Source organism: Cavenderia fasciculata (genome assembly GCF_000203815.1).
Source record: "Cavenderia fasciculata unplaced genomic scaffold Scf_ET2XIPL01COFD4-5, whole genome shotgun sequence".
Lineage (NCBI taxonomy): Eukaryota > Evosea > Eumycetozoa > Acytosteliales > Cavenderiaceae > Cavenderia > Cavenderia fasciculata.
In genome coordinates, this window is record NW_004457695.1 from 1278206 (window position 1) to 1291522 (window position 13317).

Here is a 13317-nt window from a genome sequence, read left to right on the forward strand (position 1 = left end):
CTGCAATGTGTTTGGGGGGGTGTATTGTCTATTCAATTCAATTGACAATAAAAGAACACATTAATCTCTGTCTGCTGATGCAGCTCTTGGATGTAGATTGAACTGAACTAATCGAATTCTATTCTATTACATCATCCTATTTGTTTGAACCAACCAGTTGAGATGGTGGCTGGATTAGGAATAGAGTCTATGATTCTTTCAAAGAGGTAGGTATATAGTGTAGTAGTGAAATGCAGACTTAATCCAAATGGTATAAGATACAATATATTGTGAAAAAAAAATTAGAACTATCCTCTCTATCTTGTCTTCCTCCTCTTCAGTCTTTCTTCCTTCCTGCTCATTTTCTTTTCTATCATATGATGAAAAGAGGAAGACAAAGGATCCTATATCATGTGAACAACAACATGTAGATGTAGTATAGTGAGTGCCGAAACAACAATAATAGTTATTTTTTTCGTTCTGTTGTTTGTTTGCTGTTTGCTGTATGCAGGAAGGAGGGTTGTTGCTCTTGTGAGATGACAATGTTGTGTGTTGCTAGTGCAGAGGTGGGTAGTAGTAGGTATAGTAGTCGGGGACAACAACACAATATATGAGATAGATAAGAGGGATACGTACGTCTAGTAGTCTCTATTTCAACAAACGATACAATAAAAAAAAAAAGGAGGGAAAAAAACTTTTGAACAACCTCTTTCTCCCTCCCCTTTTTCGATAAATATTTTATTCTTTTATTTCCAATTGGCACGTGTACCCATTCCATCAATTGGATGAATGAATGAATGAATGAATGAATGAATGGAAGGATACCTTTCCCAAAAGTAGTAAGATTAGATTAATATTTAGATAAATCAATCTATTAATTATCATCTGATAATTTGGGTTGATAATAATTTGATTATTATTAATATTGTATGATATATATATATCATATTTATTTGGACTTTTTTAGTAGAGTTGGAGTTGGAGTTGGAGTTGGAGAGGAGAGGAGAGGATTTTGATGTGTGTTTTATTAGATTTTAAATCACTACCTGGGATTATTATCTAATTGTTTGACTGCAGAATGTACGATGGTATCGAATTTATCTACACATTCTCGGATGAGTTTGATTTTTAGTTGAAGTTGGACCAATATCTTGGTTTGGTCATTTAATTCTGTACATTTGTTGATTAGACCATTGACACTATTGATACTGTCATGTACCGATAGACATGTCATTTCATTTGACATTTTGAATGTATTAAATAATTCTACTGACATTCTTGACATCTAAATAAACAAAAAGAATAATATTAATATTAATAAGGATCCAGGTTCCAATTTGATTTGATTTGATTTTAATCATGTGTATTACCAATAATAAACTATAATTTAAATTTCTTGTAAGAGATACAACTGATTCTGCACATCTAATGGCATCTGTTTCAATTGATTTCAAAGTTGCAAATCCAACATTTGATAAATATGGAATATCTTGATGTTCAAAATACAATATATGTGATGGATCATTAATATTTGATGGTTGTTGAGATTGTTGTTGTTGTTGATTTCTTTTTTCAATCTCTTTTTCATCATCTTGTAATCTTTGTTTTTCTTTTAATTGTTCTTTTTCTTGTTCTTCTTTTTCTTCTTGTTCTTTTAAATCAGATGATGATGGATCCTTTTGTTGTTGTTGTTGATGTTTTAATGATACAATTGGAATTGATTTAAATTCAGTTGAAGGAGATGTTGGTAAAGATGATGATGATAGGGAGGGAGATGATTTTTGTGGAGTTGAAAGTTGTTCATGGTGTTGTTGTAGACTTGACAATGACACTGGAGAAGATAGAAAATTGGGGGATGATGTAAATGGTGATTGAGAGGGAGACACTACTGCAGACGATGAGTTACTGCCAGAGAGCGATGACGGAGACGACAAGATATTGTTGACGTCCGAGATAAGGTTTTGATACTGATCATGATATTTTTTCATCTGTTCTGCCAACATGTCTTTCTTTCTCTGATTCCTTTGGTGTTGTCGTTGTTGACGAGCCAATAACTCTTCCTCTGTCATTTCCTGTTCCAATAAACTGCCATATTCATCTTGGTTGGTACCGCCATTTGCTTGGTCTTGTCCATTGGCTGAATCTAGTGTAGGCGATGAATACTTTTTGTGATAGTGACCCATCATCTCTGCCAATCTATCCTCCCTCTCTTTTTGTTTCTTGTCTTTAACCTTTTTAAGTGTCTTGTCAATATCGATAAATGAGTTGTTGTCTCCTCCTCCACCACCACTTGTCCCTACCTGTTGTTGTTGTTGAACATCAGTAATAGTAGTAGTACCATCTGAACCACCCTGTTGTTGATCATTTGGTGTTGCAGTGTATGTAGTCGTTGTTGGTTTAGATTCATCTTTGTTGATTGACATTGTCGTCGTAGTCGTCGTCGATGTAGTTGTAGTTGATGTTGTCGATGATGCTATCTCCTCATCATCCTCATTCTTTTTAATATCTTGATTGGTATCTTCTATCTGTTGGTGTTGTTGTTGATTGTCTTGACTATTTGTATTCATTCATAAATCTCTATATATATCTATCAATGAATCTCCTGAATTGTCTCTCGAATGATGATAACTAACAAACAAACAAACTCACTTTGAAATAATGTCTCCTACACAACCAATTAAAATTTTTAATCAACCATCAGCTGCAACAACAAGCAAAAGTTTCGGAGTTTTCTAAAACCCCGGCAAACCCGGGAATTAATCCATCAATATATTAAGTATTATACTTATTTATTAATATATTTTATAATATATTTTATAATATATGTCTATAGTATGGAGGTATAGTATCGATACATATTAAAATAAATATCATCTATGAAATGGTAATTACGAAGGAATAAATAGAATAAACCTCCATAAAGGGCACCACCAAGATGAGCAGAATGACCAACTTTATAAGTACGTTGATCCCTGTTGTATTCCTTGTAGGCTTCATATGCCAAATACCCAGCAACATATAACCATGCAGATACAGGGACTATACCAAGGAATATAATCGTACCCTTTGGCCATAGAGTAGCAAATGCTACAATCATACCACTAATAGCACCGGATGCACCTAGTCCATAGGCTATATTACGACGCCATCTATCCCTTTGCACTGCTATTTTCTCTAATACAAGATAGACAAGACTTGAAAATACAGCTGCTCCAAAATACAATGACACAAATAATGGTGTTCCAAGAGCATTTATCATTAGTGGTCCAAAAGCATTCAAAGAATACATATTAGACTTTGAAAGAGAGAGAGTATAAATAAGTATATAGTATCGATGGAAGTATCTCCTTCAATTTTAAACATACGCATAAATGACCCAAATCCTTGTGAGAGAACGCAGCAGTAAGCAATGTATATGGTCTTTCTTCTAAGTTTCTAGGCGATAGAGTAAAGTTTTCGAGCATTTCAGTGGTACCGCTCTTCGATTGTCCTTTGACATTCCATAAAAGGAATACACCAACATTCACTGCAATGATGGCATACACTAATCCTGCTCCACTACTTGATCGGTATTGTCCACTATATCCACCACTATTGCCACTTTAAAGAGTCTACGTTTTTGTAGTGATGTTGATGATTGTGATGAAGATGAAGATAATAATGAGGAGATTGAAGTAGATGAAGAAGAGGAAGATAAAAGAGTTGATTTATTCAAACCTGAAAAGATTAGTCGTTTATCCTTTCTCGTTAACCATGATGTTGTTGGTGTTGATGATGATGGCAATTGATGACTATTATAAACACTATTACTATTATAAAGGTTATGGTTCCCAACAACATCAACAACATTAACACCTTGTTGCTTAACAATTGGGTTTGAAATGATCGATGAGATTGGTTTGAAACCAACAAATTTGTTAAGAGTATTCATATTAATACTACTCTTTACTATTCTGAATACATTCATCCTCTCTCTCTCTCTCTCTCTCTCTCTAATTTAAATCGATCGATATGATATACACTGCATAATCATTCTTCTTTGTGTATTTTGTTGTTGTTTTGTACAACAATGAGGATTTGAACTGAAACCTCATAAATTTTTGGCTTAACTTCAAAGCACAATAACAATTTCATCTCCCTTATTATTGATGCATTTATTGAAGGCATGGTTGATATGGCATGTGCACATCTATCTGCATTGGAAACTAAAAGGATGGGACAGTCCAATATTAGACATTATTTTAAAATAAGAGTTTATTAAAAGTATAATCAACCAATCTATTATATATTAATTTATTTGATAATATAGATTGGTATATACCTATATAATATTATATAGGATAGTATCTATTATATTATAATAATTTTTTACGAAGGAATAAATAGAATAAACCTCCATAAAGGGCACCACCAAGATGAGCAGAATGAGCGACTTTGGAGGTATGTTGATTTTTATAGTATTCCTTGTAGGCGTCATAAGCCAAATACCCTCCAACAAGTAACCATGCTGGTGCAGGGACTATACCATAGATCATAAATGTAGCCTTTGGCCATAGGGCTGCAAATGTTACCATGACACCACTAATAGCACCAGATGCACCTAATCCATAGGTTGGACGATGCCATCTATCCTTTTCCATTGCTCTTTTCTCCAAACCAACATAGACAAGACTTGAAAATGCAGCTGCTCCAAAATACAATGATACAAACAATGGTGTTCCAATAGCCATTATCATTTGTGGTCCAATAAAATATAATGATAACATATTTACCTAAACCAAAAAAAGTAATATGAGTAAGTACAAGTCAAGTCAAGGTGTATATAGGTGATTATTTAAGTTTGACATACGAATAAATGACCCAAATCCTTATGAGAAAATGCAGCAGTCAGTAATGTATATGGTCTTTCTTCAAAGTTTCTAGGTGATAGAGTAAACTTTTGGTACATTTCAGTGATACCGCTCCTAGATTGTTCATTGAGACCCCATAAAAGGAATACACCAACATTGACTGCCATGATGACATACACTAGTCCTGCTCCACTACTTGAGCTGTATTGACTGTATCCACTATTACCGCTACCACCACTTTGATTAAAGAATCTACGTTTTTGTATTGATGTTGTTGATGATTGTGATGAAGAAGATAATAATGATGAGATTGAAGTATATGAAGAAGAGGTAGATAATGTCGTTGTAGTTGATGATTTATTTAAACCCGAAAAGATTAGTCGTTTATCCTTTCTCGTTAGTCGATTGTACCATGATGTTGTTGGTGTTGATGTTGATGTTGATGGCAATTGATGACTATAAACACTATTACTATTATAAAGGTTATGGCTACCAAACTGAGACTGCTGCTGCTTAGCACTGATCGATGAGATGATTGGTTTGAAATCCAATTTGTTGAGAGTAGTATTCATATTGATACTACTCTTTACTATTCTGCTGAATACATTATTCATTCTGAATGTAATATGTTGAAATAAATAATCAATGATTCAACTCATTCTACTCTGTGTTAGTTTTGATCAATGACTGGAATGAAACATCACCATTTTTCATCTTTGCGTGAGTTCATGTAATAATAAAGATAATAATAATAAAGAAGAATAAATTCTATAAGTAAATCTATTTATTTATTAATTATTTATTTATTATTTAACATTATTTCTTTTGAAAATGTTTATAATAACAACCAACACAAACATCATAGTTGTTTGGAGAATGATAAAAGGTGATTTCAGTGGCACCGTATCTAGAACGACATACATCACAAATCCATTCACTGTGTTCATAGACTTCGAATGGACTGTTGACCTTGTGTAGTGGTTGTCCGTGTGATGGAACATTGATGGTGACTGGAAGATCCTTGGTAGCATTGTAGGTCGAAATGGTTGGAGCAGTGGTAGTGACAGTATTGGCTGTCGACGATGATGGTGCTCTGAAAAAATTGCCAAATAGGCTTGTGGTTGGAGCAGTGGTAGGAGCTGGCTTTGGTGGTGGTGGTGGTGCAACAACAGCTGGTTGTTTGGTAGCAAACATTGAAGTGAATAATCCTGTCTTGTTATTGTTATTGATTGGTTCCTTGTTATAACATTTGCTACAAATATCAAAATTGGCTAAGATTAATTAATTAATTAATTAGTAATTTGCTCGGTCATCTGTAATATATTATTATATTATACATACCACATATAGTACAATGATAAACGACACCCTTTACGTTTGACAAACATTTATCACATCTGGCTTCTGGTCCACCATATAAATCAACACAGGCCATTGCGTACAATGGGTGTGCATGAAGTGATGGAATGTTGTGTGGTTCCAATGGAAGCATAATTGGATTGGTCTTTGTACCACTCTTTTCGATACATGAACGACATAGATCGAAATTACCACATGAAGAACAATGGAATTGTTCACTAGTTCCGTAACCCTTTGAACAATAATCACAAAGCCATGTTGGAACACCCTTGTTTGATTGATAAATGTCCAATGGATTGACTTTGGTCAATACGTGAGGGTGTGGACGAGCAGCTCCCAGATTGGCAACAGGTTGTTGTGGCTGTGGCAATCTAACGTTGGGTGGGGAGATGGGAGGAGTACCCAATATTTGAGAAACACCTTGATTCAACTTGGCAATGGTATCCTTGGCAGTATTCAATTCTCTTTGAATCGAGTTGTTTAAAGAATTGAATGGATTGATTATATTGTTGTTGTTTTGTTGTTGGTTAGTAGTAGTAAATGGAGATTGGGATGAAGTGGAAGGTATATTATTTTGATGAATAGTAAAACTATTACCATTAATAGTTTGTTGTTGTGGAACCATAAATTGAGTTCGGACGACTGTTGGATTATTATTAATATGAGTATTCTTTAATAAATCACTAATATCAACAACATCTTTGTTACTACTACTATTATTATTATTTGTTGTTGTTGTTGTTGGAATAGTGAGTGGTGGTGGTGGAGCAAAGACTGATGGTTGTTGTTGTTGTTGTTGGCTGACTACTGGTGGTGTTGTACTCGTAGTACTGCTGCTACTATTGTCAACAGTTGACTTTCTATCTATAATTGGTGTAGTTGGTTTGGAAGATGAAATGACAGAGGAATCATTTCCAATTTGTGATTTATTCAGCTTGATGAGTAGCTTGGTGAGAGTAGGGTCGTATCGGAGGTCTTTGGCTGAACACACCTCTCTACACATCGGACAGTTCTTGCCCTTTTGCTCGAGCCATCCAATCACACACGACTTGTGAAAGCAATGAGAACAAGGCAAACGATGAGGTTTAGTATCGATATCATCCTCTACCACTTCAAACACCTGCATACATATACAGCATGACAAATCATCATCGTCATCATCCATCTTTTTGTTTAAAAAGAAGAAGAAGAAGAGATGCTATGTATGAATGTGTGAGAGTGAGTTATAACTCTATAAATATATATAAATATATATAAATATTATCTAATATTTGTTGTGTAACTTGAATAAATGATTGTCGAATTTTCTACTCTCTGCGACAACCTCACAGTATTGAAGTTTTGAACCCAAAATTCAAGGTTTGAATAAAATAAAACTTTTTTTTAATTTATTTGGAAATAACAAATTGAGCTCAATAATATACCCTTCATGAACATTCATATTATAATCAATAGTTTATACATTTCGTTCTTTTATATTACTACATATGTGATTATACAAACAACAAATAGAGAAAGATGAATAAAAGAAAGAATAGAGAGACCGATGAAAGGTTAATATCATTTGGTATTGGAGATGATTCATCGTCGTCATCATCAATGTTAGAGTCATTAAAGAATGAGACTATTGATACATCATTAGAAGACTTTAAACAACTACTTGATCTAACATACAATGTAACAAAGGAATGCGAAAAGAGTATGATGAATGAATGAACTTGCAAACTTAACCATGTATTAGTTATTTGATCAAAACTAACAATCAATCAATCAATCAACCAACTTGTCTTTACATTTGTATAGGGAGACCAATCAATAATTGTAAAGATAATCCAAACTGTTTCCATCATTTGGGTGGATTAAAGTTACTTGGTTGTGGTGAAGATGATATTGACTTGTTTGGTGAAAAGACAGAGGAAGAGGAGAAAACCTATGTTCAAACTAGCATTTTAAAACTACCCAAAGTCGATGTGATTAGACATACAAAAAGACCAACCCTCAATACTCCTTGTGGTATTCGAAACCTTGGAGCTACTTGTTATATGAATAGTGTCATTCAAACTTTATTCATGAACTCTCAATTTAAAAGTCATTTATTTAATATTGTAAATATTCAAAATCAACAAGTAAAAGACTTTGAAAAAGATGTAAAAGATGAAAAGGATTGTAATAATAATAATGGTGATAATAGTAACAATAACAATAATAATAGTAATGATATTAGTAATAATAATGATTTGACATCTACAACCTCGACGACAGAAATTGTACCTATAAATGATGAAGATAATTCAGCTACTTCAACAGTTAATAATTCACCATCAAACTGTACAGTTGTAAAGGATCTTAAAGATTGCGATATGATAGAGATCAAATCATCACCATTCCAAAAAGATGTAGTATTTCAATTGGCATATTTATTCTATCAATTACAATCAAGTCAAAAAAGTACAATTGATCCAACTCCTCTTGTAAATTGTCTTCAACTTCCAAGTGATTTACAACAAGATACTCAAGAGTATGTAATGAATTTGAATCAAATTCATCAATATTTATTAATATATATATTTTTTTTGTTTAGATTTTATAATTTATTTATTGGTCTTTTAGAATCAAAATTTAAAGATGATATTATTTCAAAATTATTTAAAGGATCTTACGATTATGTTACAGAATGTTTATATTGTAAAAAGCGCAGTTTAAATAATAGTTCATTTTTTGAAATCACTTTAAAAACAAATGTAATTATAAATAATATATATATATAAATATATACAAGTATTAATTGATTTTTTATTTATTTTTAAGGGATGTAAAAATTTTAATGAATCATTTACAGATTATTTGGCAAAAGAGAAATTAATTGGACAGAATCAAATTACATGTAATGAATGTCAAACGAAAAGAGATTGTCAAAGATCAATTGAATTTAAAAAGTTTCCAACTCATCTCAACATTCAATTGATGAGATATGAATTTGACAAGGATACATTCCAGAAAAAGAAATTACACGGCAATTACACCTTTCCTTTGGAAATTGACTTGTCTCAATATTTTAACAACAACAACAACAAGGAAAAGTCCTCCACCGCTATGGATTTGGATCATGAATATGAATTAACTGCTATCATGATGCATAAAGGTTTATCAATTTCAAGTGGTCATTATATTACTCATGTTAAAAATGATTTGTGAGAGAACCAAAAAAAAAGAAAAAAAAAGAAAAAAAAAAAGAAATATTTATTTAATTTATTTTTTTCTTTTTCTTTTTTTTTAGAACTGGAGAATGGTGGGAATTTGATGATGAAGATGTAAAGAAATTATCTGTAGAAAAGATTGGTAAAGATAGTTTAGGAGAAAAGAGAAAACCAAAAGAGATTAGAGAAGGATTGGTGTCATCAACCAGTTCCTATTCAATTATTTATTCAAAAAAGAATCGAGACAAGGTTGCTATACCAAAGATTGAAAATTCACATCTCAAACAATTGTTTGAAGACAATGAAAAGAGATTCGATCAAGTTTCTACTCGTTTCACAGGCATTATAGATGATGCCACAAAGATATTTAACCAAAGAAAGGAAGATATCAATGCGATTCACAACAAACTCGAGGTGCAAGAAGGAGAAAAGTATTATTGGATCGATACAGATTGGCTTTCAGATTGGATAAAGGGTCAAAGTGTTGCACCGATTGACAATTCTAAATTATTGTGTCAGCATGGACAATTGGCACCAAACAAGGTAGAGACGATGAAAAGAATTTCTCAAGTTACATGGGACTTTTTATATGCAGCTCATCAAGGTGGTCCTGTCCTCGATCAAGATGCACATTGTCAAAAATGTCTCTACCAGATTATTAGTGGTAAAAAGGATCATCACAATGCAGAATCTTCAAAAGATCAAATTATAAAATCAGAGAATCAAGAAAAGAATCGTCAAGAAGGTTACTATATCTCCAAGCATTGGTACAAAGAATGGTCAAAAAAGGTTGTCAAGCAAATTGTCAAAGACTCAACTCCAGTTGAAGATATTATATGTGATCATGGAGGTTTATCAATCGTCAAAGAAGACATGATGATTGTCAAAACTGAAACTTGGAGTTTTATTCAAACTCATTTTGCTCCAAAAGCAGAATCTATTGCTTCCTCTACGACTCCATGTCAAACTTGTTTAAAATTGGATAAAGAATCAACTGATCAAACAAATTCAATTAAAAAAGAAAGATCTAAATTGTAATTATATATAATTATAAATTATATTATATATATTTGTTCTAATTAATTTTCTATTTTTTTAGGAAAACATTAATAACATTAATTAAATCACAAAAATATAATTTTAATTTAAAGAATGGATCATTTTATTTTGTACCAAAGGAATGGATAAATAGATGGTACAAGTTTATCTATTCAGACAAATCAAAAGATGAAAATGATGTAACACCTCCTGGATCATTAAGCTTTGATAGTTTAATATGTCCACATAATGGTTTGGTTTATGATTTTGAAATTGGTAATTTTGTAAACACATTTGATCTCAAAGACATGTCTGTTCCATTTTTGGTTGTGCCACAAACCATTTACAACTTGATTCTAGAGGCTTATCAAGTGCTAACCGTATCCATTCATTTGGATGATGGTGAACTCTCATTTGAACCATGTCAACAATGTCATATTGCCAAGAATCAACAATTGGAATTTGATAAAACAAATTTCAAGGATCAATCAATCTATATTCATATAATCTCTTCAGATGATAATGAAAAAGATTCAAAATATTATATTTTCCCAACAAAAACTAGAAGATGTAAGAAAACTAAAAAAACAAAAAGTAATAATCATTTATATTTATTTTTAATTATTTATTTTAGTATATAAAAGAATTCAAATTTGGCCAGTTAATCATGATTATACAGTTGGAAATTTAAAGTTATTGATATGTACAGAAACTGAAATACCTACATTCCAACAAAAACTTTATATCAATGAAGGTGTTATGATGAAAGATGCCAAAACTCTTGATCAGTATAAAGTAGTACCAGATCAAATCATAGTTTTAAAGGAATATCAAGAATTGGATGGATTTTTTGATGATGGAGTGTCAGAAGCTGGTTTTAAAGGAACTATTTTAAATCAATAACAAAAAAAAAAGAAATGTAATCAATGGTTTGGATGGTAACAAATAAATTATTTACAATTTGTATATTTGGTTTGTTTATTATATAAATATATATATTTTAATATTTTAATTAAATAATACTATTAATAATATTGAAATGGTTAATGATATATAGGTTGAAGGAGAGAGTATATGTGCCCAAGATAGACAAGTGAATGATGAATCATTACAATCGGATAAATAATCATCATATTGGCTACTACATTTAACAGAACGACAAGATTGGTAATTGAGTGCATTATCGACCAGTGGACATTGATTCTTCCACATACATGCAAAATAGGCAAGGGTTGATGTTTGACATGTATCTGAAATGACAGCAATTCGTTGACAACTACCCATAGTGTCTCCTTTGGATTCGCACATACATCCTTCTACATATCCATCTCCTCCAAAACATGTACTTGATGAATTACAACTAACAGCTGAATCAGAATCCGGTTCAGTATAATTTACACAAAATCCTCCTTTACACTAAATTAAATAGTAAATATTAATTAATATTTTATCCTTGCTTTTGTTTGTTTTTTTTTTTTTTTAATACATACACCTAAACCATCACCGATTTTACATGCTTGAGGATGAGTACATGGAGAACCAATTCCAACAGAATACATTCCAATACAGGTATTATCTCCACAAACTTGACCAGGTTGACATCCATTGTCTGATGTGCAATTGCCCCCCTTGGCTGATTTCTCTGTGCAAATACCAAGATCACAAAATTGATTGTATTGACATTGCAAATCTGTAGTACAAGTGGTATTGAATAACTCACAGAATCCAGTTGCAACTGAACAAATTAAACCTCTTGCACAATCATCTGTTTTTCTACAAATCTCTCCTGCTCTAAAAAATTTAAAAAGAATATTATAAATTAGAATAATTGGTCAAGTATAATGTAGTTATTTTATATTTCTAGTTACCCTTTAAAGTAAGTACTGACACACATTTGATCAGTATAATCTCCGGTACTTGAATAGCATACTAGACCATCTTCACATTGGGCATCTGAAAAACACACAGAAGTCTCTGGGAATTTTGATTCGCAAATTGGCATTGCATAACCATAGTTGCAGTATAATCCATCTGTACACTTTTGACCTGGCGTACCACATGATTGTTGGTCTCCTCTACATTGAACAAGACTACAATCACCCAATGCACCTGAAATATTAAAAGTTACTATTAAATATATAGATATGACTATTATTGATATAGTTGATTTCATATTTTTGATAGGAAATAGGAAATATATATAAATATATTAGAAAAAAAAATAGATTATAAATAAATTTAAAAAAAACAACCAGACTTGTTCTTTTATTTATTGATAGGTAGGAGGTGAACACCAACCAAACAGCAATATGGTTATATATAATTTAGTGGTGCTGATGATGTGATTGATGGATGTGCAATTTTATTCTGTTTATATTAAAATATTTTATAAATCAATCAACCTCCATTTAACCATGGGAGTCACTCAATCACACTTCATTGTGTCACCACTACTACACCCCAATTGTTTTTAGTTCGTTGGAACACCCCCTCTCTTGACCAATTCACACCCCCCTATTATATTTTTTTTAAATCAATGGTTAACATACCACAAAAAAAAAAGTTTATCCATCACCACAGTTCTAAAAGACTGATCGGTTAACATTGTACCAAGGTGTCAAAATCTTTTTCTTGTTTTTTTTTTTTTTCATTTTGATTTGATTTTTGAAAATTATTGAAATATTGAAAAATTTTGGACCTGAAAAGGTTTTGGAGGGCTCCTACTCCAAAGTAACGTCCCTTAGATCCTTTAGATTCATTTCGACAATTGATTTTTTTTCAAAAAGACAGTTAGTTGGTGGAACAAAAAATCAATTTATATATTTGTAAAAAACCTTTGACCATTGTTTAGTTTCGAAACTCTTCTCCCTTTAACTACTATCCATCCAACCAAC

At 31.9% G+C, this 13317-nt stretch overlaps 8 protein-coding genes across 8 annotated transcripts; 1 reads left to right on the top strand and 7 right to left on the bottom strand.

The window, feature by feature from the left end:
- Positions 1-60: 60 nt before the first annotated feature.
- Positions 61-2546, bottom strand: DFA_08108 (uncharacterized protein; the record flags this gene model as incomplete). Its single annotated transcript, XM_004355557.1, has 3 exons — positions 61-102; positions 1064-1264; positions 1350-2546. The coding sequence occupies 3 exons, from the start codon at positions 2544-2546 to the stop codon at positions 61-63; spliced, it is 1440 nt and encodes a 479-aa protein (XP_004355610.1).
- Positions 2547-2806: 260 nt separating this feature from the next.
- On the bottom strand, positions 2807-3443 carry DFA_08109 (uncharacterized protein; the record flags this gene model as incomplete). Its single annotated transcript, XM_004355558.1, has 2 exons — positions 2807-3274; positions 3345-3443. The coding sequence occupies 2 exons, from the start codon at positions 3441-3443 to the stop codon at positions 2807-2809; spliced, it is 567 nt and encodes a 188-aa protein (XP_004355611.1).
- An 80-nt stretch (positions 3444-3523) lies between these two features.
- DFA_08110 (uncharacterized protein) lies at positions 3524-3910 on the bottom strand (the record flags this gene model as incomplete). Its single annotated transcript, XM_004355559.1, has 1 exon — positions 3524-3910. The coding sequence occupies one exon, from the start codon at positions 3908-3910 to the stop codon at positions 3524-3526; it is 387 nt and encodes a 128-aa protein (XP_004355612.1).
- Positions 3911-4334: 424 nt separating this feature from the next.
- Positions 4335-4745, bottom strand: DFA_08111 (uncharacterized protein; the record flags this gene model as incomplete). Its single annotated transcript, XM_004355560.1, has 1 exon — positions 4335-4745. One exon carries the CDS (start codon positions 4743-4745, stop codon positions 4335-4337), a length of 411 nt encoding a protein of 136 aa, XP_004355613.1.
- A 68-nt stretch (positions 4746-4813) lies between these two features.
- DFA_08112 (uncharacterized protein) lies at positions 4814-5443 on the bottom strand (the record flags this gene model as incomplete). Its single annotated transcript, XM_004355561.1, has 1 exon — positions 4814-5443. The coding sequence occupies one exon, from the start codon at positions 5441-5443 to the stop codon at positions 4814-4816; it is 630 nt and encodes a 209-aa protein (XP_004355614.1).
- A 202-nt stretch (positions 5444-5645) lies between these two features.
- On the bottom strand, positions 5646-7629 carry DFA_08113 (uncharacterized protein; the record flags this gene model as incomplete). The annotated part of the gene is made up of 4 exons (XM_004355562.1): positions 5646-6081; positions 6167-7122; positions 7317-7353; positions 7613-7629. 4 exons carry the CDS (start codon positions 7627-7629, stop codon positions 5646-5648), a joined length of 1446 nt encoding a protein of 481 aa, XP_004355615.1.
- A 77-nt stretch (positions 7630-7706) lies between these two features.
- Positions 7707-11326, top strand: DFA_08114 (ubiquitin-specific protease 48-like protein; the record flags this gene model as incomplete). Its single annotated transcript, XM_004355563.1, has 7 exons — positions 7707-7887; positions 7992-8706; positions 8770-8929; positions 8997-9379; positions 9466-10419; positions 10485-10993; positions 11058-11326. 7 exons carry the CDS (start codon positions 7707-7709, stop codon positions 11324-11326), a joined length of 3171 nt encoding a protein of 1056 aa, XP_004355616.1.
- Positions 11327-11431: 105 nt separating this feature from the next.
- On the bottom strand, positions 11432-13267 carry DFA_08115 (uncharacterized protein; the record flags this gene model as incomplete). The annotated part of the gene is made up of 4 exons (XM_004355564.1): positions 11432-11839; positions 11914-12214; positions 12316-12550; positions 13258-13267. 4 exons carry the CDS (start codon positions 13265-13267, stop codon positions 11432-11434), a joined length of 954 nt encoding a protein of 317 aa, XP_004355617.1.
- Positions 13268-13317: the final 50 nt, after the last annotated feature.